The sequence below is a fragment of the Prosopis cineraria genome, unplaced genomic scaffold, assembly GCF_029017545.1.
Source record: "Prosopis cineraria cultivar Desert tree isolate PC_DT_omini unplaced genomic scaffold, ASM2901754v1 PC4, whole genome shotgun sequence".
Classification (NCBI taxonomy): Eukaryota; Viridiplantae; Streptophyta; class Magnoliopsida; order Fabales; family Fabaceae; genus Prosopis; species Prosopis cineraria.
In genome coordinates, this window is record NW_026555335.1 from 35,105,337 (window position 1) to 35,131,066 (window position 25,730).

General features: G+C 30.6%; 1 protein-coding gene and 1 pseudogene across 1 annotated transcript; both read right to left on the minus strand.

Annotated features, from left to right (window-relative positions):
• Positions 1-3,733: 3,733 nt before the first annotated feature.
• LOC129309848 (ethylene-responsive transcription factor ERF060-like) lies at positions 3,734-4,936 on the minus strand. The gene has a single exon (XM_054951595.1). It carries the CDS (start codon positions 4,838-4,840, stop codon positions 4,073-4,075), a length of 768 nt encoding a protein of 255 aa, XP_054807570.1. The 5' UTR covers positions 4,841-4,936; the 3' UTR covers positions 3,734-4,072.
• Positions 4,937-20,071: 15,135 nt separating this feature from the next.
• Positions 20,072-24,663, minus strand: LOC129308114 (protein ALTERED PHOSPHATE STARVATION RESPONSE 1-like; annotated as a pseudogene).
• Positions 24,664-25,730: the final 1,067 nt, after the last annotated feature.

A 25,730-nucleotide genomic window follows, 5' to 3' on the forward strand; every position in this document is an offset into this window, starting at 1 on the left:
TCTTGAACCTCAATCCGAGTTAACCACTAACTTGACCCATAGAGAGCAAAGCCCAACCTGGCTGGCTTTGGTACCATATTGAACCTTAAAGTTCAAAAATAAATTATACAAAAAACTATTATTGAATTGATAATAATACACTAATTATCTCGCACATAATCCCTTGATTTGAACATATATATATACATACACAAATAACAAACTATTTGCTAACTGGGTTAAAGGGGCTGATGCCCACACTTATTATTAGGCTCGATAATATATATATTCAAATATAAATCCATTTCTTATCATATATTTTTTTAATAATTTCAAATTCCCTTTGTATCATAGTTATTTAAAATTTCAGCTATTCCATTGATTTTGTTCTCTTTATGTTTTCATAGTTGATGTTTTTGTCACTTTTGCCTCTCCTCTTATCTCTTGTTTTCACCTCTTGTTGATTAAACAATACAAGTAAACCCGTCAATCTTAATCTTTAATTTTTTTTTATTTTGAATATCAACTTGTCTCTCTTCATCTTGTAAAATTTTTTATACAATCAAAACAAATTATTGCAATACATGAAATTTAAATGTGAGATTTTAAACTTTAAATTCAAATCCAAATTTATCAATTCAAATTTTTTCTGAACGTTTACTAAAACTTCCCATAAATTATCAAGAACATCATATATTTCACCATAAGAAATTAGGAAATCACGTTTGATCACGTTTCTAAAGAAACCAACCGTTGCATCGATCATCTATCCCATAAGGCTTCAAGAGAATATTTTAATATTACCTTATTTGACAAATCGCTTGCAAACTGTACAAGCCTTTTGGCTTTTGACATGACCTAATATTTTGATTTTGGTCTTCTTGCATGGTTTTACCATGGCCATGTATTAAAAAAAACTTCCCAAAGAAAAACTATGAATACTTAAACTTCTCGGTCCGTAGATTTTATTATAATGAAAAGTATCAAGCATGGAAAAAAAATTAGGCAAAGAACTGAAAATATAATTATTTTAAAGATTGAATAGTTTATTTCCTTAAAAGAATTGAAAATTTGAGGGGAAATTAAGGGTCCATTTGGTTTTCCTCCATTTCACATTCAAAAAGAAAAATTTTACTTTCAAAAAATTAGAAATTGTTTGGGTAGAATATTTTACAGGAAAACACATCCTAAAAGTACATTCAAACAGTAGCTGAAAGTGAATTTCTGAATCGTAACTATTTAAAGCTTTTGAAAAGTAGGATGTTATTTGACCATACTACCCTAAGTTTAATCTCTTATTCTTTTATTTAAAAAATAGTTAATTCATTAAAAATGTAATTATTATTTTAATAATAATAATTAGGTATCAATTTTTTTAGTAATATAAATTAAATAATTAATTATATTAATTTTTAGCATTAATGTATAATAAAAATTACAAATCTTTACTACATCTTTTAAAATTATAAATTAAAAAAATACAAATAACTAGAGATTAAATTTTTAACATTATAGATCAAAATTTATGTTATTTGAAATATTTATTATATTTTTTAAATATTTTAAATATATTATATTTTTATAATAAAAATTATAAATTATTATAAATTAATGTCTTTTTTATTAATTGTACATACAAAAGCACATTTCATTATCACAAACCAAACAACTTTCAATGTATCAAACTAACTTTTAAAAAAATATATTCAAATGTAAATTTTATTACAATAATTGACTTTTACTAAATTAATTTTTATCAATTGGACTTTTACTAAATAAATTTTTAATAAATTAAAAACTAAACGCACACTAGATTAAGCACGTGGTTCCTATGTATTATATGTTTGGAACAAAAACTATTAGCCCGTTAAGCTTTAATGACCATGAAGAACGTAGTGTACAAGGCCAACCCAGTAGCTCAACTCACAAATGAGAGCCTAATATTTTATTTTTTTTGCTTGTAATTTCCTCGCAGACTACTTTATTTGTTTCCTCCTACTAATGGGCCTTGGGCGAAGGCCCATTTCCTTTCTTAAAAAAAAAAAAACGATCTCCGGAAGAACCGAAGGATTTTATTTCATATTTTTGGGCAGAGACCGAATGAATTTAAAAAGTAAGGACTAATGAGGATGCGAAGGTTTTTTTTTTTTTTTTTTAAGAAACCAATTAAATATAGACATGCCATTATACAACTCATTCATCCAGCCTCCTGATTTGTATCTTTATTTTAACTTTAAATTTTAGTTGTAAATCTAACAAAATCTTGATCTGGCAACAAACTAATATTAGTTATCTATATAAATAAAGTAAACCTAACTCAATATTAAATTATATTTGACAACCCATTCTCTTAACTTCAAATGACAAAACGATTTTTCTTCTTTTTTTTTCACTTTGTGACGGAAAAAAAAATTGTTACTGAAAGTGAGGAAAGTATAGTTTGCTAAGAGTGTCATAGGGATTGTGGAGAAACAAACTTATTGTTAGTTACATTGCATAGAATTAAAAATCCAATTGAAAATTTGAAATAGTTCGTCACCAAAGTTTGAAACTAAGAAAATAAATTGGTAAATTAAGAATAATTGTTGTGTTCTGAAATGAAGAAAATGAGCAATTGGGATGTGAATAAGATGCATGTCCAATTGAAGCAATCCACATTACAACGTCAGATAGTTGTATATGGTCACCTAATTTAGTTCATACTCGAGCATTGTCAATGGGCTTAACATCTCAACCCATGGTGTTAGTGATTGGTGCAGCCTCTCAAGAAAACTTAAGGAAATAGCATTGCGTGTTGACAAACAGTTATAACTTTTGGCCTAATAACTGCTCGATCCTACATTTAGTATTAAAGTCAAGTCATGGATTCAAATCCCCTAAATGTTGTTTTGGGGAGAGATTATTAGAAAAAGTTTGGTCAACGTCTTCTATACAATTCAATAGACTTAGCATTTTAATACATGGCACTAGTGACTAGTGCATCCTTTCAAAAAGGCTTAAAGAAATAGAGTTGCATCCTGACTAATAGCTATAACTTTTTATTTAGGGGTTGCGCTTGATCCTCCAAAGTGTTTTTTTTTTTTTTTGTATTCATACATATATTCACACTTGAGACATTATATTTAAATGATTATAACTCATTTTACTAAAATCACCGCCTATAAATACTTTTCATCAAGGTATTAAAAGTCAATTTAACTAAAACTTTTTGTCAATTTAGCTAGAACCTAAGTTCAAAGGTTAATGGATTAAAATCATAGTGAAACAATAATTAAATTGATCATAAATAAAATATTTTATTTAATTGATCAAGATACATGTTTATTCAAATAAGTGAGTTGACTTGTACCTCCATACTAAATGCTGTTTATGAATTTGAAAAGTGACAGCTTTTAGAAAATAATAACATATTTGAGGAGTATCGCGGCTTCTAGAATTGATTCTTCCCAACCCCTACATTTTGGTCCCCCCCCCCCCCCCCAATCTGTGTCTTCTCATGCTCACTTCAGATTCACTCACAGAATTGCAACATTGAATAGTTATTAACCTATGAATTGCAATGAAGTACAATTCTTTATTTTCTTCTTTTTCCTTTTAAGTAAAATATGATTTTGAATTATGGAAACCAAACTGACAATATTTTTATAAGATGATGGGAAGCAGATGTGATTCCACACTCCACAGAAATTGGTGGAACTTGGAACAGAATAACACCAGGATTGGATCTGGCTGCTCCATATACATATGGATGTCATTGAAAAATTAGACCATATTATTGAAACTGTTGGCACTAAAATAGAAGTACAAGTATTCTTCTCACAGCGAAGTCTAATTAAAATGAAACTGGAAGCTCTCATGGGCATGCCAAGAATAAAAATAAAAAGACACCAGCATGCAGTGGAACTCATTTTCACCACCACAAGTCAATAACCGCTGTGACCCATTGAAATTCTGACATCGTCTCCACCGGGATCTCTGCACATGTCGAGATATTCCATTGCAGATGCTAAACTAGAATACATACATTCATGCATATCTACTCAACCTAAAATTCTAAGGCACAGGAAGTCCAAGTAAACGGATACGACATGTCTCAGATAGCAGACCAATCAATCTCAACGGAAGGATATCTGTCCAAACCGACAACCTCTGTTTCATCCACTTTAGAATCGGAGAAATCCAAGTAAGTAATCTCCGATTCATCGGACGACGAGGCTAAGTTGGAAAGAGTACAAGATTCATGATCGTTCTGAGGCTTCTCTGCATTATTATTAATGCTCTGTTTCTGGGAAGTCTCTGTCTCTGCTAAGCTTTCACAAATAGCTCGGAGCTTGGCGTCCACAGCCGAGGGAAGAGGCTTGTAGGCACCGAATTCACCAAACACATGAGCTCCATGGTGGCGTAAGTGAGGGAAATTGAGCCGAGCAAAGTCTCCTCTGAGCTTATGGGCGGCGCTGTCGTAAGCGAAAGCAGCCTCCTCTGCAGTATGGAAGGTGCCGAGCCAGAGTCGAGTACGGTTCTTGGGCAATCGGATCTCGGCGACCCATTTGCCCCAATGTCGCTGTCTGACTCCTCGGTAGAGTTTTGCCGGTTTTGGAGGATTACCCTTTAAACGGCGACGTTGCAGTGAAGGTGATGCGATATGGCGAGGCGTGTTGTAGTGGAATTGGGTCTGAATTTGATGAATCTGAGATTGAGTGAGGTGGTTGAGCCTGATCGGAGTGGTGGAGATGGAGGAATCATGGAGGAGAGGAGGAGGAGAAGAGGAAGGAGTGGTGGTGATAAGTGGTTGGAGAGCTTTCATCAACTCTTGGGTACATGGATCTGACAAATCTGGCATCATGTTGGTGATATGAAGCATGAACAGAGAGAGAGAGAGAGAGAGAGTTAAACACTGGAACAGAGGAGAGGTTGGAGAATCGGGGAAGATGGAAGCTTCTCTCTGTGCTTTTCGTGTTGGCCGGAGTTTCTCTATTTATATACACCGTGGCTCCACGGTTTTAGCCTCTAATGCTTTCTCTCATCACCACAGTCCTATGTTCCACACTGCAAATGTGCACTAATGAAATTTAGCTCGTTAAAAATATAAAAAATATTTTTTAAAATTTTCTTTTTAAAAGTCAAAGGTTATTCTTTTCTTATCCTTATTATAATACACTTTTAATTATTTCATGAAAATTAATGAAAAATAATTAACTTGTTAAATATTTTAAAATGATTTTTTTAAATTTACTTTTATAAAAAAATAAAATATATATATATATAATATATGATGAGTCATAAAATTAAATTTAAAATAATTATAAAATTAAAAATGGTACTTATTATAGATGATTAGCCTTCAACATTCTTTATATCAAGGACTAAAAAAATCTTCCTAAAATGTGATGTATAATAGAAATTAGAGGGAGTACATTAAATGACAAATTAAAAAATCTTCTTATTTAGTTGTTCTAGTAGCAACGTTACATCCTTTATTTGGAGGAGGTTTTTAGCTCAAATTAAACATCCAACTCGTTTTAACTTGATAATTATGAGGGTCAGGTTTGAATTTTAGAGTTTTAAAATATAATACAGGTTTATAAAGACTAGCCCTAATGAGACAAGGGCCTAAACAGGTTGGCTCTGTAGGATTGAGGGCCAACCCATTTAAGCTCATTTATTTATTTATATTTTAAAATATTATTTATTATTATAATATTATTAATATTTTTGGTAATGTTTTAAATACTTAGTTATTATAGCAGTTTTTTTAGAATTAAAATTTACATAATACTTTGATTTGTTTAATATTTTTTGGATAAAGTTTAATTTTTTTAATTCTAAATAATGATATATTTGGACAAAAAAGTAACTATTTGATCTAATTTAAATTTTAGACAATAATTTGATTCATGTTACGTATGTGTGTTAATATTTTTAAATTATATTTTTTAATAATAGATTATTTTTATATTTATATAATTTTGCATTGTATGACTTGAATTAAGAATTTATAAATTTTAATTTTATTATTTGAAATAAAAAAATTTTGTATAATCAAGATATTGTTAATATTAAAAATTAAAATGTTGTCTATGTGATTTAATATTGAAGTAAGATTTTATATTATAATAGAATGAATAAATTATTTTTAATTTAAAAAAAAGACTCGAAGCCTGCAAAGCCAACCCTAAGCCCATGATACTTAGGGTCGGGCTTGAGATATAAGCTCCTCAAAAAAAAAATTCAAGCTTAAATGAGCAAGTTTTTTTAAGTCTAAGCTTGTTTTGTTTTTCCAACTCTATATATAAGTGAGTGGTTTTGTTTTTTTTTCACAAGAAAATATTAGGTTAGAGGTAAAATTCAAATCTACTTATAATATCTAATTATTTATAATGATAAAAAATAAAAAAAAATAAATAATATGAATATTATTAAACTAGACTTATATTTTGAAAGAAAAAACCTGGACAAAAGGATTTATAATATCATGAACAAAGGGAGTATTTTCTTCTTTCTTTTTTTTTACGTATAAGCATATTTTTATTGGAAACAATTTTGTAAACACCGCGAGAATTTAAACTTAAGTTTATTATATTATGAATGATTAGCTTCTGTTCACTAAATCTGGTGCGATTGGTGTATTTTTTATTGTAAATTTGTAATCACAAACCAGATCTTAATTATTCTCTTTTTTATCACTCAATCGCTTTCCTCTTGTACTAATGATACAGATTGGCCATTGGTCAAATATTTTTTAAATATGAATGTCATCCAATTGGTCAAAAAATTTAAAAATATGAATACTATAACAATCACCGCGTCAACTTCAACAATTCCAATATTCCATGAAGGCTAGCCAATGGATAAATGCCGTGTGTATTCTACCCGAACGATACTGGTATCCAACGAAAGCCGGCAATACACATGTCCGGGTTCTATTGGTTGAAATTTAAGCACACAGGATATGGGTTGGCGTGCAGTGCACTCAAATTGTCAACTTTGCGTCTTCAAGTTTTGCTGTCATATGTTTGTCCACGTCGACGTTATCATAAATTCTATGGCACAAATGTTTAGGACTCTAGGTTTAGGCATGAAGGGGGTTAGCTAAAAATGTAATACTCCCTCATAGTTTTCAAATATATATATATATATATATAAATAATTAATTTACATGGTTTAAAAAAATTAATTAAGTATAATAATTATATTTAAAATTAAAAATTAAAAAATTTGAACTAAATTATTCTATAATTATTGAAACAAATCTATCTAGTGAAAATAAATATTAATTTTATAAGGGACAATTTTAAAAATATATATATGATAAATGATCCTTGAAATTTATAATTTTATTTATAAATAAAATAAAAAGACATTATAGTTTCCTTCATATTTAAAAAACAGAGGGAGTAATTTATTACCAAAAAAATACGAGTCTTGCTGGCCGAAGGTTCTAGAATAGGAGTATTAGAATAACATGAGTTGTTGTCCAGAGTGTGTGAGAGGGAATTTTAGATAAGGAAATAAAAAGAAAAAGGATGAATAATGGAATGAAGATTGAAGGTGGTGAAAGGTTAGAGACAAAGCGTGGTGGATTGCGGCGGTGGGGATGGGGAGGAATCTGTTGTTTTCATTGGAAAAGTGAGAAGTGGTGAGAGGATGAAGAATCGAATAGAACAAAGATTGAGTTGTTGTTTGTTGGTTGGATGTATCCATCCTATGTGCCTAAGCCTTCTCTCTTCCCATCTCCATTCTTCCCATCTCCATCAATTACCACACCATAATTGAAATGTTTTAATTGTAGATATAAGTGAACTGATCATAATAGGGGGGAAAAAAAGACCAGTTCACAGGTTTATTATATGTTTGAAATGTTTGAAACCATCAATTTATAATTTTAATATATACTATAAAAGTCCAAAACCAAGTAATCTGAACTCATTGAAAACTCAATTTAAAACATAATAGTAATAAAGATGAGATCCCAAGTTTGGAAAACTTAACCTAGATAAAAACAAGTTTACATTAGAGGTACAAAACACACGGAAGCAGGAATTACCAATTATATTTGAAAACAATTGCAAATAGGATTACAAATGTCATTTTTCAGCAAAATGAGATGTTTGCTATGGCTAAGGGATGTTGCACCACGGCTAATGCCCTCTGCGCCATGCGTCGTGAATTACACAGACCAAATGACAGCTCTTTGCTGTCAAATTCAATTTCTAGGGCTAAACTTACGGTATGTCCCAAATTTTTGTTCAATATTTAATTGAAGTGATTTAGGTATTTATAAAAATCTTATTTAGCTAATTAGCTAATGGCACTGCCTTCGTTTTCAAATTATTCTATACCAAAGAGTTGGACATTTAAATTCAAACTAGTCATATTTTCACACTTTTCACCACTGAGGTGTCCAAAATCCAACTCAAATGTCAAAAGCTCAACCAAACCTCTAGATCACACTCAAAGGATCTAGAACAATTTGTATAGTACACCACATCAATCCAAAATTACATATAACTGAAATTAATCCTCAACCTCATGACCTTCAAAAACAACTAGGGGAGATTTTCAATAGAAATTTATGAAATATTCATCTAATAATATCAAGTTATCCATATCTATACTTGCATTGATATTTTAACTTTGTACATATACTTCATCACATATAACACTAGACCTAGGGCCCAAAATACATTTAATCAAACTAATCATGCAATTAGTGCAAGCACATTAAAATGTAATCTTAGTTGGCAATATCAAATTAAATTACACATATCTAAACTCAAAATACTATGGACATATAGTAGGAATAAAATTCATAAGTCTAAAGTGTTTTTCCCTTTGTCTTACTCGAGTCTAGTGTCTATAAAATGTTAACTAAAGGATGAGTATAACTACTCAATAATTAAAGAAGTCTAATCTATGAGCATGCGAGTTAATCAATTCTTGTAATGCAAAGCCAGCATTTATAACAAACATGTTCTATTTGTGAATCATATGACTATATCCATTCACATATTTACATTTCAACAATGCACAACATAGTCTAGTTACAAACTTGACAATTATGTGACATTTAATTCAATGAAATGCATAATTGATAACCTCCCTTATAGCCTCATGACACTTTTGATTGAAACTGTAAACTATTAAATCAAATAGGATTATGACTGTGTGAATAAACTAACCCAAACTCACCAATCATCAGAGCTACTTGGTCAAATGTTACACTCACTCTTAGATCATGATTTTCTCCATTCATTAATCTCTAGAGTGTCATCAACCCTAAAATAGTAGAATGAGTGGTTAACCACAAGTTATCAAATGGCGGCCATATTATGTGAATTTCTCAATGCTTATTTTTCTAATAAGACAAACTCCCACCAACCATGATGTTGTAATATACACATGCTTAACAACTAGCATGCCATTATTCATTTCATCATGCTCTTCACATTTATCACTTCTCATGCTCAATCAACATCATCATAATCACATCTCATAATTTCATTTACATTCATCATATTCAAGAAACAACGTGAAATTCCTATTTGAATGCCTCATTGCTAATTATCACTTTCAACATCTCAACTCATATCACCAAAATCTCATTTAATTACAAAATACTCAAAATCACTTTAACAGTCAATTTCAAAAGCCACATTTGTATTTATACATTTCTAAAACATGAGTCATTTCATAGTAAATGTCAAAGTAATTTCACATGTGCAAAACACATTCACAAAGCTCTAATATATTCTTAATTAATTGGGGAGTAAACTTTTAGGATGTCACATAAGACACCTCTAATATATTCTTCATTTAGAATTACTACGATATTTTTAACCAATTTACACCTCCCAATTAGTTAATTAAAATTATACATTATTTTTATGTTTATTCTTATTTAATAGGTTATCTTACTTATAAAATCTTATTTATTACATATATAATTAAGGGTATTTTTTTAAAAAAATGTATTAATTATACATTGAAAAACCCAAAATGCTTTACTCCCTCCATTCAAAAATATAAGAAACTTTTTTGGAGGTTAGATATTAAAAAATATAGGGTATTCACATTTTTAGTTTTTCAATATATAATTAATGAATTTTTAAAAAACACCATTAATAAATAAACTATTTAACACTTCACCTTTAAGTGAGACACTCTATTAAATAAGGGGTAAATATAAAAAGGTGGTAATTATAGTTTAAAAATAATTAACTAACTCATTGAGACATTATTCAACTAAAAATATTTTATATTTTTGAGCATACACTACAAAAAAAACTAGCATTTAACAATTGTTTTTTTGTTCCTTCAAGTAGTAGTTTTAATTGCTATAAGGGAGGTTGGTAGTGGTTTCACAAACCACTACTAAATGTATCAGAATGACACAAGTTATAGTGGTTTCACAAATTGCTACCGCAAAAGTCAATATACTACTAGCTTTTAACTATTTGAGTAACCATTGTAAATGAATAGGAGAGGGTTTTTCCATTTTTTTCTCTCCCTTTCCCTCCACTTCTCTCATCCCCACCATTCAAATTATTTTATTAAATAATTTTTTTAAATGATAAAATTAATGAATGATAGGGATGAGGGAAGTGAAGGGAAATGGAGAGAAAAGAAGTGGAGAGACTCCTCTCCCCTAAATGAATGGATATCATGAGCGAACCAAATGGCTCGTGTGGATTTTTCTTTTTGCACGAACATTGTAGCTATTTAAAACTGCCGCTAGTTTTGAAATTTTTTATTTTTGGTGCCAACAATTGTAATGGTTTCTGTGGCAGTTTAAATAACTGATGCACGCGAAAAAATTTGGAAATTTGGAGGAAAATTTGGTAGAAGTTAGTAGAACTGCTAATAAATTAAAAAAAATTTGAATGTCCCTCTAGCATCATATTTGAAATGTTTTGTGGCAAATGTTCATAGCAGTTTGAAGAACCGTTACTAAGTTTGGAGATTAATCTTTTTAAAAAAGAATTTGGAAAACTTTTATCAATTTAATACATTTAAATTTTTTTATTAATTTAATGAATGTTTTTATAATAATTATATGGTTTTTGTAAATGATATTCTCTCTTTGCTAATTTATGATATATTTTTAGATAAAATTATACATATCAATAAAGTTCATTTAATACTCTTTATAACTTTATTTTTCTAAGATAAAAAATATAAATTTTTAAAATTACTTTTGATTCTTTATTTGTGAAATAATATTTGAGAGATAGAACATGATAGGAAGGATCATATCAAAAAAATAGTTAAATCCAACTAATGACCGATTTACGAATTCTCTGTTTTATTTGCCCGCCCCTCATGTCATAGATAGATACAGAGAGAGATATCTAATTGATCTTATATCTAATTAAATCATTTGATTGGGTTAATGTACACCTCAAATGAAAAGGATGTGAAATTGACACTTAAGGGTGTCAAAAGGGTTGACACTAAGTGACAAGAGAACACGTCAGATCCTACGTGGACATCACTTGGCAGTTTCAAGCAACGCAAGCAAGGCGTCATTAGATTCTCTGATTCATCAAACTCTTCACTTTCCATGGTATCTGAGTACTATGAGTTGCTAGGCTTTGGTCTTTATTAATGCTCCACGGATGCCTCGCTCACCTTTTGACGTCCTCACTCTCTGTCTTCTTACACAATCCACCTTCCGATTCTTACTTTACACATATTCCTTCCAAAATCAGTAGAAACCAGTGTTTAATGCTGCTACAAAAATTAACTCATTTAATTAAAAACTGATTTATATTTGATATATGTTAGTCATTGGTCACTATTTGGGTTAAATTTTAGTAATTTTATTTTGGCCCATGCCCAACACATGTTTCTGAAAGGTTACTGTCAAGCAATGTTAAGTTAACATGGAAAATGGGAGGAAGTTTAGGAAAATGTAACAATTAGCCCTCAAATGTGGGAGTTGTATAACAATGTAACTATTTGTAAGGACAAGGGACCAGCATCTTTATAACATTAGGCTATGTTTGGTACAAAATATTGACAAAATGATCCTGTATTTTCATGTTTGTTATGGGGTAATGAAAAATTTAATCTCAATCATAATCTCACCAAAGTTAAGATTGCTCAATTCTATCCACCCTAGGTATTGAGAAATCAATTTTAGGATTGAATTTTTTTTATCAAAACGCCCTCCATCACTCCCCCTTCTCGTCTCTCCCTCTGCCCTCCACTTTCACTCTCTCATCTCTCCCTTTACCCTCCAACCTCCACCCCTCCTCACAACCACAACAGTGATGGTGACGGTGATAACAACCACAAATTTTGCATCAATCTACACAGCCCTCCCTTCTTCCTTGAATGAGGAAGAAGAACAACAACAACGGTGATGCAAGGTGATGACGATTATTGGTTTTTTTGTGCCAATCTACATTATCATTGGTCCGAAACGAGAGAAGAGAAAGGTTTGACTCTATTGATCTACATCGTTGGTTTAAAAAGAGAGAAGAGGAAGGTTTTTTGTGCTTATCTAATCGACGTGCATCTTTAATCTATATGACACACACCCTCATAGTTGTGAAAAATAAGACCACAAAAGGGTTTTTTTTCCTTCGATCTCCATCATATAAGACAAAGAATAACCAGAAAAGGAATAGCAACAAGGAGAAGAGTGATCTTTTGTGTTGCCGTGCTCTTTTGGAAGAAAAAGGAAAGTGATTGTGTGTGAGATGAGTTATAGTCTTCATATTACATATTTTTCTTTTTATTATTTTATGAGCATTATGGTATTTTCATAATTTATATTTAATTGTAAAATAAAATAAAAGAAACTGTTCCATCTAAATAATACTCCATATCAAATATAATCTTAAAACCTCATTCTTACTTCTAGTCACAGCCTCAATCCTAATCCTTTTAAATTGAGACCTGCAGACCATCAAGGCCTTAGTATTATTATGTCTACTCCTAACCTGGGTCTCCAATTTCTTTTCGGGTGCATTTGATTTTTAGTTTAACAAAAGTTCATTTGTTAAAAGTCTGTTTATAAAAAATCAATTTGATAGAGTTAGTTATTATAACAAGATTTGTATTTGAATATATGTTTTTACAAGTCAATTTAGTAAATTAAAAGTTGTTTAGATAACATATGACAAAAAGTATATTTATAAGCATAATTACTAAAAAGGGCATAGTTTTGTGATATGTAATTTTTTATTTAAAAATTATTTTTGAAAAAACATATAAATAATATAAGTTTTGAAATGTTAAATATATATATATATATATATATAATATAAAATGCATATGTACGCATAACTTATGTGCATATAAATCAATATTAAAAAAAAATGTACCAAACACAAATTATTATAATGATTCTTGTTATTAATTAAGGTGTATTTACGCAACTACGGTTCTCTTAACCATAAATTGAAGTATTATAAGTTTACCGCTCCAAAATAAAATGAGAGACAAAGCTTAGTAGTTGTTAAACTTACTAAATGTAATATGGGAACCAAATTTTCAAAAGTTCATATGCAAATGGCAAAAGCAACTCTAATGAAAGTTGAGGAAAAGCACGTTTAGGTGGATTTGAGATGGACTTCTTTATTGGACTTTTTGAGATAAATCTAAATCCAAAAGACTTTTTTAGTTTAAATCTCATTTCAAAAGGACTTATTGGTTTGTTAAATGTGAAATCCAAACAAATGCTTCATCTCTCTATCCCTTCTTATTCTTCATTTTTATAACACCTGTGTCCGAGTAAATTATGAAAAAGGACCCCAACACTTACATTTGATTGAGAAGCTAGGTTCACCATAGTTCACACCATTTGGGGATATCTCTCTTGTCCTGCCTGCAATAAAGCTTTAAAAAATAAAAAAAGACAAGCAATCATATTATTAATTATATTCTCTCCATTAAAAAATATAAGGCATTTGTAATCGAATCTCACACCTAATAAAATAATTACCTACTTTTCAACTAACTCTATCTTTTTATATTTACTTCTATTAAACACCCTACAATAAATATAAAGCTATTATCAATAGGACCCTTTTTAAAAAAAGATAATGATTACACCTCAAAAGACTAAAAATACTTTATATTTTTTAACGTTCAACTCTTCAAAAAATATCTTATATTTTTAAACAAAAGGAATATTTTTTATTGCTTTTATGTATTCTTTTATTGAAGGCAATTTTATTTGAGGTATGGTTGGGGCACTAAATATAGGTACCTTTTCAAGTAGAAATTTAAACATTGGTTTGCTATACTATGAGGGATGATAATTCCTTTTATTAGATCAACTCTCATTTGTATATTATTAATTATATTGATTATCATCTGTAATGACTTCGGTTAATATTTGATCATCGTATGTTTCCAAAACAAAGCACAATCCTGGTTTCTTTTAGGCGTCTTGCCTCCTTGAGTACCAAGATAAAAAAGCACAATTCCTATTACCAAAAAACAAAAAAAAAAAGCACAATTCCAAAACAAGAAAAATACAGATTAACTAATTAAAAATAATTTTTGTAGCAAATCCGCACAATGTTTTTTTGGCTTGTTCATGCTAGTTGATTATCAATATATTAATGTTAGACTTTGCACTTCACAATATATATATATATATATATATATATAGGTCATATGGTTGCCACATTTGACTTGAGTTTTGGCTAACGTGCACGCACTAAATAATGTGCTCATTAGAATTAATTAATTAAATACACTCTGTTGCGTTCCTTCTGTTGCATTATTATTCAGTTATGCATGCCAACCTCAAAACAAATTGGGGCCATTAATAAAATAATGAATTATATATGTAAGCAGTGGGAGACCTTCATTAAATTTGTCAACCAGCGAATTGACCAAAGAAAAGCATTGTCATTATTAATTAGGAATGGAGAGATTTCCAAATAACTGGATTTTTGGAAGAAGTGTATATACATGAATTTCATTTGAAAAGAAAAACTTAAAATATATGTATAGTGATTTAACCTTACATAAGATTTTGTTTTAATTTTTAAACTTTATAAAGTATCATTTTAATTTTTTAATTTTAACATTATTAGTTTCATTTAAAAAATTTTTACATTGAACTATTAAATATTGACAAATAATTTTAAATGTTAACATATTAAGTTTAATTTTTAAAATTGGCACCAAAAATAATAATTTTTGAAACTAATAATGATAAGATTAGATGGTTGAAAAAATACTTTATAAAATTAATGAATCAAATTTAGATTTTATATAAAGTTAAAAAATTAAAAATATAATTTAATTCCATTTATATAATATGAGCACATGTACATGTAATCATCTTACCCTTTCTTACCTTAAATGATTCATTTCCCACCGAATTTGGTCAAACATATATTTGGTGTCCACTCGTGAAAATGCATAACTCATAAAATAATAGGAAAATGAACTTTCTATTTTTTTAAAAAAAGAGTTGATTGATTGACGGTTGGGTTAATGCACTTCCCAAATGAAAGGATGTGAAATTGACACTTAATGCAAGTCAATAAGGTTGATGAAGGAAATTAAATATACACACAGTTGGCTGACGCGTCAACAAGTCAGATCCCACGTGGACATCACTTTCCAGTTTCAACGCAACATCGCCACTCTCGCAAATTATATATATTCCACTTCCTATAGTACCTGCACTCGTCATGGACACATTTTTTAAAATATCCTTGCTGTCAAAAAATAATTTTATGTGTTTTCTTTCTGATGGAGTCAATCATGTGTTCATTTTCAAAACATGTACAGGAAAAAGTGAGGATAATACATGAGATTAGCTCAACATTAATTTTACTTTTAGGAGAGGGATTACCTAGTTTAGGTCCATTTGGTGGGGTTCCATTTTCTTAGCCCATTTAAAACATTTATTTTGATGTTAATAAAAGGAATTATGATTGCTTAAGCATAATTATCAGGTTTAATTTTGTATAAGTGAAGAAAACATCTTAAAGAAAGCTACCTTTAATTGGACACGATAATTTAACCTAACTAAATAGCTATATCAAAAATTTTATAGGACAGTTTATTTGTACAATGCTAATAAAAATTAAAAAATTATATAATAATTATTGTATCTCTATTATCATTATTCAGTAGTTAATTATTTTTTAATAACATTCTTAAACGTCAACAAGAATATTTCATTACAAATATTTTTTATGTTGCTCCATTCTTTGTGCCAAACATTTTTTTCCCCTAGTGTTTGCGTGTAAGAAAAACAAATTGTGTGCACTTGGTTCAACACCACAAGGCTGGTGTAGCTCCTATTTCAAATAAAAAGAAAACAATGACTTTTGCTTTGAATGTGTGCGTATATATTCTTTTATTATTAATGCATGTTAACAAATAAAAACTTATGTTAATGTCACGAAATTTTAAAATATTTAATTTAATATAACATACCCATACCCAAAAAGGGTTTACCGGAAAATAATATGACATCCAAAGTAAACTAAAAAAACTATTTTGTAACTATTAATTAATAATTAGGTTCTCATGAGACAAATAATAAAATTTGCCTTGGTCACATCTAATGGATATAGAATCTCAAACTATTTATTAAACCAAAATATATAAATTAACTACTAATGGGGTAAAGTCTAGTAGAAGAAACTAATCTCCTATATTTTAATTTTACTATAGATAATTATTTTTTAAAAATAAAAGGACAGCACAAGTGGTATAATTTGATAATTTAGGGAAAAAATAGATTTAATATACCCAAAATAGTGGATACATTTTTAATTAAATTGACAAATGGGATTTGAGAACTTGACAAACGATGTGGATTCTTTGTGTTAGTTTACCAACACATTAGCTTTAGTGCACAATATCGCAAACTAAAGTTTGATTCTTTATTAAAAGAGACGTGGACTCGCATTTAGTATTCATCAAGATTGATGAGCGCTGCATGCTCATCAACCCTACAGTGATCTTGACTCTTCATTTTACATCAAATAATTTTTATTTTATATTTTTGAAAATAAAAATGTTTGAAAAATATATAAATCTTTAATAAATTTATTTATTAACAATCTAGCCAATACAAATTTAATCTGAATAATCTAATTTAATTTAATTTAATTTTTTTTATAATTTTTACAAATTGACCATCTAAATATAGTTAGAATAATCCATAATAAAATTAATTTTTTAACAATTTTTATATACTTATATTTTGATAATTATAATATTAAAAAATAATTTAAAATGAACAGTAAAAATCATTTTGAGTAAAATAAAAGAGCTAAGATCTTCTTATAGGTGATGCCTCATGAGCACGGAAAACGAATGGGAATAAGACGCGTGCAATAGGAGAATAATTGCGTCAAATAAAAAACACTGTTTTTTTTTTGTCAATAAAAAAAGAGTGTTATTTTGGAATGACAAAAATTGGAAGGAACAAGATGCGTTTCAAATCCCGTTGGGTTGATTAACAGAAGCCCAAGTCAAGAAATTCCTGTACAAACCAAGAGCTTATTTGATTCAGGCATTGCTATTTGAATATTTATTTATTTTAGCTACAAATAATCAACTGAATTGAGTCTAACGAACAGGACTAATCTTTTATAATATAAAAAATTATAATTTAAATTATTATTGAAAGAGATATTTATATTTATTACTCAATAATGCATCTAATAAAATTGTCTCAAAAATAAGGAAATCTGCGGCTAGAAAAAAATAGCTACAAATATTATAAATTTATAACAACAACAAAAAGGGAATTTCTGCACAAACCCAAACAAGTAATTTCCGCAACTAGTAGGTGCTAATGAGAGGATGCTAAGTCACAAATTTGGATCGGCCAGTGGAAAAATAAAACAATGGACGAAAAAAAAGAGTTAAGAAGAGTTGGGCTTATTTAAAATTATTTTTATTTTATTATTTTAAAAATAATATTTTATAGAATATGTTTTGAAAAAATAATAATAAAAATAAGTGTTTTTCACATTTTTTATTATTCATTAGAACAATAATCTCAAAATATTTAAAAAATATTTTTATTTTTTTATTTTTCAAAACAATAGTTGATTTTTTTATTCTCTAAAACACTATTTTCACATTTTTTTAAAATGTTTTTTTTTTAAAAAATAAAAAACTATTTTAGGAGTAGATTGTCAACCAAGCCCTTGTTCACTTAGTCCTTGTACCAATCCCTTTTGACGAAGCCACAAATTACATTATCAATATCAACATATATAATAAAATCTAATCACGTTACACTATTTATAGACCATTAACAAATATACTCCCTCTGGTTCATGTAAGAGCTAATTAGAATATTTGTTTTAGTCCTAACTCTTAAATGTGTTTCCTATATTTATTTTTTTAAAACTACCTTTAAAACTGGATTCTTACTAAGGATGAGAATATATCAAGTCCTTGTCAGGGGCTTACACTATGGCTTCTTTTAGGCTCAACCTAATCTATTTATTAAATAAACTCAAGTCAAGTTTAAATATTTATTAGGCCTATTTAGTTAAATAGGTCAGGCTTAGTTAAATAAGTCTAACAGGTCAGCCTATTTATACACATGTGTGTATTATGTAATATATCACATACACACTAGTTTTACCATTTAATTTTCACTTCATCCACTCTTTTTTATAAGTTTTTATTTCTAATTATGTTTTCAATCAAATTGGACTTATATATTAATTTTAATATTCTTACTTTATTATTATATTGTATTATAGTTGATAAATCTTTTTTAATTATTATATATCGTAGCTGATAAATCATGTTATATATTTGTACTAATAGCACTAAAGTGTATTTGAGATACTTAAAACTAAAATGCGAGCTTATTTAAAATGTTTACTTTTAAGTAGGTTTTTAAATAAGTTTTCAGGTCAAGTTACTCTTTAATTAGGCTCAATCTTAAACTGTGAAAAAAGCTTCATATAAGTTTCAAGTTAAACTCAAGCCTCTGACTTACCATGCAAGCTTTTATTTGGCCAAAATTTAGCTTGGCCTAACCTATTTTCACTCTTAATTCCTACCATATATAAGTTATCTTAACATTATTCCAATGTAAATAATTAAAATAAGGGGTATCTTAGAAAAAAAAATACACATTTTTTTATAAATAACTAACTTACTTAATTTTGTTAATTTGTAAATCAATTAACTAGTTTCTTCATTTAAAATCAGAAGCAGTAGTGCACAACAAGCTACATAAAATGTAATCCAAAAATTGTATTTAATTTTACTGTAAAATATAAATCTCAATTTTTTAAAGAGTAATGTATCTTCATAATTCAATGGAAAAATGACTGAAAAATCCACTTAAAATATGTAAATAATAAGTAAAATGTAATAATTCTTTTCAAGTTCTTTAAGACTTTTCTTTTATTAATGTCATTTGTAAATTAGCTATAATCCCCTAATTAAAAATAAAATATAATTTTAACGACTACTTTAATTTAAATGATGACTACTTTAGTTTTGATAATGGTTAAAAGATGATAGGAAAATCCATGTTTCACTTGCAAATTTTTTAATAATTAAATTTCAATGTTATGAATATCATTGACTACTTTGACTTAGGTAATGATTACTTTTCTCTTAATAATAAATAAAATAAAATAAATATTTATAACTTTTCTTTTACAAAATATCTTATCACTAAAGCCCAAGTATTGTAAATTTCATTATGAATATTTTTCTCTAACAATGATTAAAATAAAATAGCAAATAACAAGTTCCTCCCTACCCTTTTTTTTTAAAAAAATTTTAACTTGGGAACATTATAGTTTTTTACTAAATACAACAATATCATAAAAGTTATAAGAACTTGAAAGGAATTATCATATTTTGCAACATCCCATTATCATTTACATATTTTAAAAGAATTTGTCTGTCATTTTTCCTAATTTAATTTTTTAATTAAATAACTATAATTAAAAAACTGATTGAATAAATAAATTTAAATTACTTATTCTACCCAAAATTTTGATTACTTTTACTATTTGTTGGCTTTGGAGAGTTTCAATTTTTTCCCCCCTTATGTGTAATGTAGTTAAACATGTACTAAAAAGTGGAGAATACGAAGCTTTGGAGACATCATGCAGAATTGATTTGAAAATATATTCAAAAGTGGCATTGCCGTCGAATCAGACTGATTTCATATACAAAAGCTTCACACAAAGGTCTTTTTTGCCTTCTCCGTTTTTCACAAGAGCCTACATGTACTATCAAATATCTTCAGCCATAAAACGCTTAAATATTATAATAAGCATTCCGAGCTGCTTCATTTTTCTGTCTTATGTCTTCATACATCTTCAAAGATGTCTCCGAAAATTTGGTCAGTCTCTCCACAACCTTGCTCAAGCTTGTATGAATACAGCACAAATTTGCAGTGTCCTTGTCATCGTTCTCCTCCGTCATTTTGCTCTGCGTTTCCTCATAGTTTCCTTCACCTGAAGAATCCTGCTTCTTACCGACCTGTTCATCTTGCTTCTCTATCAGCTGCTGCAGATTGGACAAGAAGCTTTTGATGGCAATGCATAGTTCCTCAGATGGCAAAGTCTTGATCCCAGCACACCAATCGCGGCAAAGAACAAATATGGGCGGAGCAAGAGCTCGGCGTGGCGAGAAAGGCCGCCGGCTCTTGGACTTAGGTTGTAGTATGCAGTTTTGAAGCCAGGTGTTGAGAGATTCAATGTAGGACGTGTGGCTGTTGATCCAGTTAGCAAAGCTCAATCCGAAGCACTCAATTTCTTCGAGCAATTGAGTCAAGATCTCTCGGCGTGCATCGCCTTGCAAGGCTCCACCCGAACTTCTTGAATGGTACGCCAGAGAGATTGTGATGTACTGAGCATGATGGCACTCTAGCATTGCCTTCCACATCCTGATTAATCTGCATAGACATTATAGCCAATTACTTATAAAGCTTCAAGGGCTAAGACAGCTAATAGATGAAAAGCCGGATTTGGAGGTGTCTGTTGCCCTCTCTACTGCATCCTCTAATGCCTAAAATCTCAGCCCTTCATTTCAGCTAATGGTAAGAGAAATTTCAATTGGGCTGAGATTTTAGGTATTAGAAGGAGCATCAGAGAAGACAACAGACACCCCAAATCCACATGAACAGTCTTACTTACCCATGAATTAGCTCCACAAGTTGAGGGTGCAACTCTTCATCCCTTATTCGCTCAATTCGCTTGGATATTGAATCTACGGATCGGATGGCCACTCTTATTCGTGAATGCAAATCCTTCACAACAGACCGGGTTTTGTCTATGACATGAGTACCTTGATCTTTGGCATATTGATGCCTCAGCTGCTCGCATTTTCGATCATACACTTTCTGCAGTAATTCACTTGCCTGTGAAGTACAAAAGGGAAAAGGCAAACTTCAGAGTCAAGTCCTAAATCAGCACTATGTTCTCAGAATCATGGCCGTGTATGTGCATAAACTATTCAAGTCAGCTAGAGAGACCAGGGTTTCTCTTTAGTTTCAATTTTATACAATGCATGAGACCCACATCCAGTTTAAGTAAAATAACCTATTTCAGAATTGAAGACATATTTCGTGCGGCTAGGTTGATCAAGTTAGAGCAATAAGCAAACATGTTTTGAATTCAAATGCGATAGTGTCTTCGATACAATACCTTCACTTCATCATAGAGTTTTCTCTCCCACGCATACAGTCTGTCGAGGGTGGAGGAATGGCTTCCAGCAATCATACAGCATTCCTCAATGAAGTCACTTCCACTATCATCAATATCTTCCATTGATGATGCAGCCAATGGATGTCTGGATGATGTCGATCGAGTAGATGCCGTCCTTTTCCAGCTAATAATTTTGTGTGCAGGTTCTACACAAAGATTTGCATTTATCCTTCCATCAAAGTTCAAGCTAAAAGTAACAAGTACTTAAAAAAATTGAGAAATATCAGCACCAGACTAGCTAAAGCCTCTGAAACAATATTACTCAACATTACTACATATGACAATCATAATCCATCAAACATATTGACTGTCATCAGAAATTCAAAATAAAGACTTGATGCCCATCTACTGCAGGAGACCATCCAGATATCTGGATTTATGTTCAAGTATAAGAAAATCAAGCAAACCTTAAATTTAGTTCATTTCACACACACACACACACACACACACACAAAATATAACTATCAGTTCTTATACTTTTAGCATGTTTTGGTATTAATCCCTCTACTTTTTTTCATTACTCCTTTCTTAAGTTTTATCTATCTGCAACGTTAGTCACTATATTTTTAAATATAACTATAAGAACTTAATGATGGCTAACGTATACATAAATTCGGTTATTTCTTGTGTTGATTTGTCAAAATCATGATGAATTGTATAAAAATGAGTACAAGACAAAAAAAAAAAGGAACATTATACTAGAATCCTTAAATGTGAAAAGGATGAATCTTCAGAAAGAAGAAGATGCGACATCAATGGCAAATAGACAGAAATTTAGTTGCTATTTTGCTCCTACAATGTTCAACTCATCATAATTTTACCAACTCAGTAATAGAATTAACAGACTTATGTACACACTAACAAATTCAATTCTGTCAGTGATTATAACGACTGACATTGTAGACAGATGAAACTTAAGGGACTTTGAACAACGAAAACTAAGTATAGAGATTAATACCAAGACACAATAAAAGTATAGGGTCCAACAGTTGTATTTCCCATACATATTATCACAACAGAACATTCAGCCTGAGACTTGATTTACATAAGAGACCTTGCGGTTAATATGGAGAATTATTATACCTAGCTTACAGATTTAACTTGGCAAAGGAAAATGGCAAACCCAAATCCAAACCATGAATGATGGAAAATTTCAAAGCTCAACCTATTAACATATAAATCAGCATCTTTTTTTTTTTTTAAATGCATATTAGTCAGCAAGCTATTGATGTTTTTTTTTTTTACCCAGATATACAATTACAATACGACTTACCTTGGGAGTGAAGCGATGCTTCTCTATGCCAGCAAAGATGGAGAGCTGACATCAAAGACAAGGCAGATGACATCCCTATCATGAGAAGCTTCAATCAGATTACAGATTTAAAATCTTGAAAGTTGAAACCTCTAATTAGCTGAACTTAGTTCAATAACATGCACAATTCATAGCAAGTTCTGCACCTTGGCGTGCGAAAAAAAAAAAAAAACAGAGACAGCCATTACCTTTTGCCTCACAATATTGAACCCTGATTTTGTTTGCCTCTAACATCCTTGAGACCTCCCTGCCAGATTCAGAAGCTCGAATGAACTTATGCTCTATATCCTTTATGCTTGAAAGGAAATCTTTAGCTCTGTGAGTAATAAACTCTGAGGGATCCTCTCTCTCTTCAGACACATTTTTCCCAGCCATGGCCTTCTCGTTCTTAGAAAGACCATCTTTCTCTGTCACTGTCTCAGTAAAACCATTAGCATTATTATTATTATCTACTAACTCTGCCTCTCTTCCTTCTTTTGAACCTTTTGCTTGCACCCTTCAACATTACATTCCACATATTGTCCACCATTGTAGTTCTTCGTTGTAGCTACAATGGTAGAGTCAGCCTTTTCAACCTCGCACTCTCTGAAATCAGTTGCATGCGCTACAAACCTAAAATTCTCAGAATCCTCAGTGGGGTCGAAGAACCCATGATGGCTCCAAATCAGAAGGAGGAGGAGGAGGTGGTGGCGGCATTGAAAACGCCGAGGATTGGTCGTCTAAGTAAGAGTTTATACATGGATTGATTCGAACAGTCACAGCTGTGGGACCCGTTGATCTCATGTAACTCAAACGAGGCATTGACGGGGTAAGAGGGCTTTCGCTGTGCAAGGGCGAGTCTGAAACATCAACAGTGTGTGAAGGTGAAGGAGAAGGGTATGTCGATTGAGATGGGGTTTTGTCGGAAATCGAGAGAGACGACTCCATCAAAACCCCGGCCTCAGCGTAACGGCGAAGAGCGATTCCGACATTTCGGAGAGATTGTATGTAAAGATACATGAGCAGCAACAAGATCGTATCTTGAATCCATTGCTAGCTTGATGAATCGCTTTCGTTCCCTGCACAAACGCAAGGCTTCATTTTTCTCCGTTTTCGAGCTTGCAACTCCCATTTTCATCTCAACCAGTTCATCTCAATCCGACATTACGGTTTGCGAAAGCTCACACCTTGTTTGAAAACTTTAAACCCCATTCCTTACTTCACAAGGCAAGCTTCATTTCGACATTTTCCGGAATACTTGAAAAGAGAGTGAAGGGAGAAAATTAACCAGAAACGGTAAATCACAGGAGGAACAAGCCCTCAATGTTTAAAAAACAACCTTAAAGAAACCCAAGAAACAATCAGGTCACCGAGGTATGCATGTGTAAGGAAAGGGACGGGACCTAGGTGGAAGTTGGTCGTTCGAATGAGCTCCGACTACGCTCTTTGCTTCATTTCACTCTGCTGAGCCGAAAGCATGAGTATGGTAATTTTCAAGGACAATAAGTGGCCAATGAAGTTGAAGGAAACCTGAATCACTGAATCTTGAAGCATCTCACTCTCCTACTTCTGCTTCAAGGGGGTGCCATAAAACAAAAAAAAAAGAAAGAAGCAGAGAAATAAAGAAGCAAATGTGAATAGGGAAGATAGGAGAGAGGGGGAGAGAGAGGGAGGAATCTGAAATAGTAGTTAGTGATGGTGAGTGCTCAGAGAGAGAATATTAAGTGAAATGAGAACAATTGTTTGTTGTTAATGCTGCGAAATGTAATGACGGGGTTACCCTTGAGAGTTCTCGAAAAACGAGACATGGCCAACGGCCCCTTCAATTCCGGTTCGGCTCTATGGGAATTGGGCTGACCTTTATTCTCCTTTTCATGGCCACCATTCACTAGTTATTATATTGGCAAAGTTTTATTGTACTGGCAAAGCCCCATCCCATGACACATGCTCTCTCTCTAGGTTTTTTTTTATAGCAAGACAGCAAATTTAATGATAAATTATTTTTTTTTTTAAAAGATCTAGACTATAATGCAAAATAAATTATAAACTTTTAAAAATAAAATATGAAGTAGTCCACTATTGATTTCAACTAATTGACATTATATGGAGCCAACAATGACAAGTGTCACAACATATTAGCATGATAAATGTATAAATTTTTAGTCATAAATTATTTTTTAAAAAGTATTGAGTAGCCTCTATTATAAAAAAAAATGAACCATTCAACACCTCCTCTTAATTTTGACCAAATACCATTTATTCTCATGCTTATGAAGCTCACAAAGTATCAAATTCATCCAATCTTCTTGCCTTTATTGTCAGTTATCAGCTCAAAAAGAATAATTTAAAAGAGTTCTCATCTGAAGATATCACAAAAAATGATAACAATAATGAAGTAGAAACTTACTTTATTTTACTGAGCATGAGAGGAGTTTGATCCTAACTTAATTTATTTAGCCATGTTTGTTAGCGTTGTCTTCATGAATATCTTCAAATACGAACTCTTTGACATTCTTCTTCTTGAGTTGAAATTGAGAAAGAATATAAAAAGATTGGAGAGATTGATGCTTTGTGAGCCTTATAAGTATGAAAATAAATGGTGTTTGGTGGTCAAAATTAATGAGAAGGTATTAGGTGGTCCATTTTTTTATAGTAGAAGTTACCCAATACTCCTCAAAAAATAATTTGTGAATAAATTTGTACCTGTTATTGTGGGTCTCACATAACATCCATCAATTATTAAAATTAATGGCAGACTAATAGATGCTCCA

Coding starts and splice junctions, on each gene's coding strand:
- LOC129309848 (XM_054951595.1), bottom strand. CDS start 4,840: ATGCTTCATATCACCAACATGATGCCAGATTTGTCAGATCCATGTACC.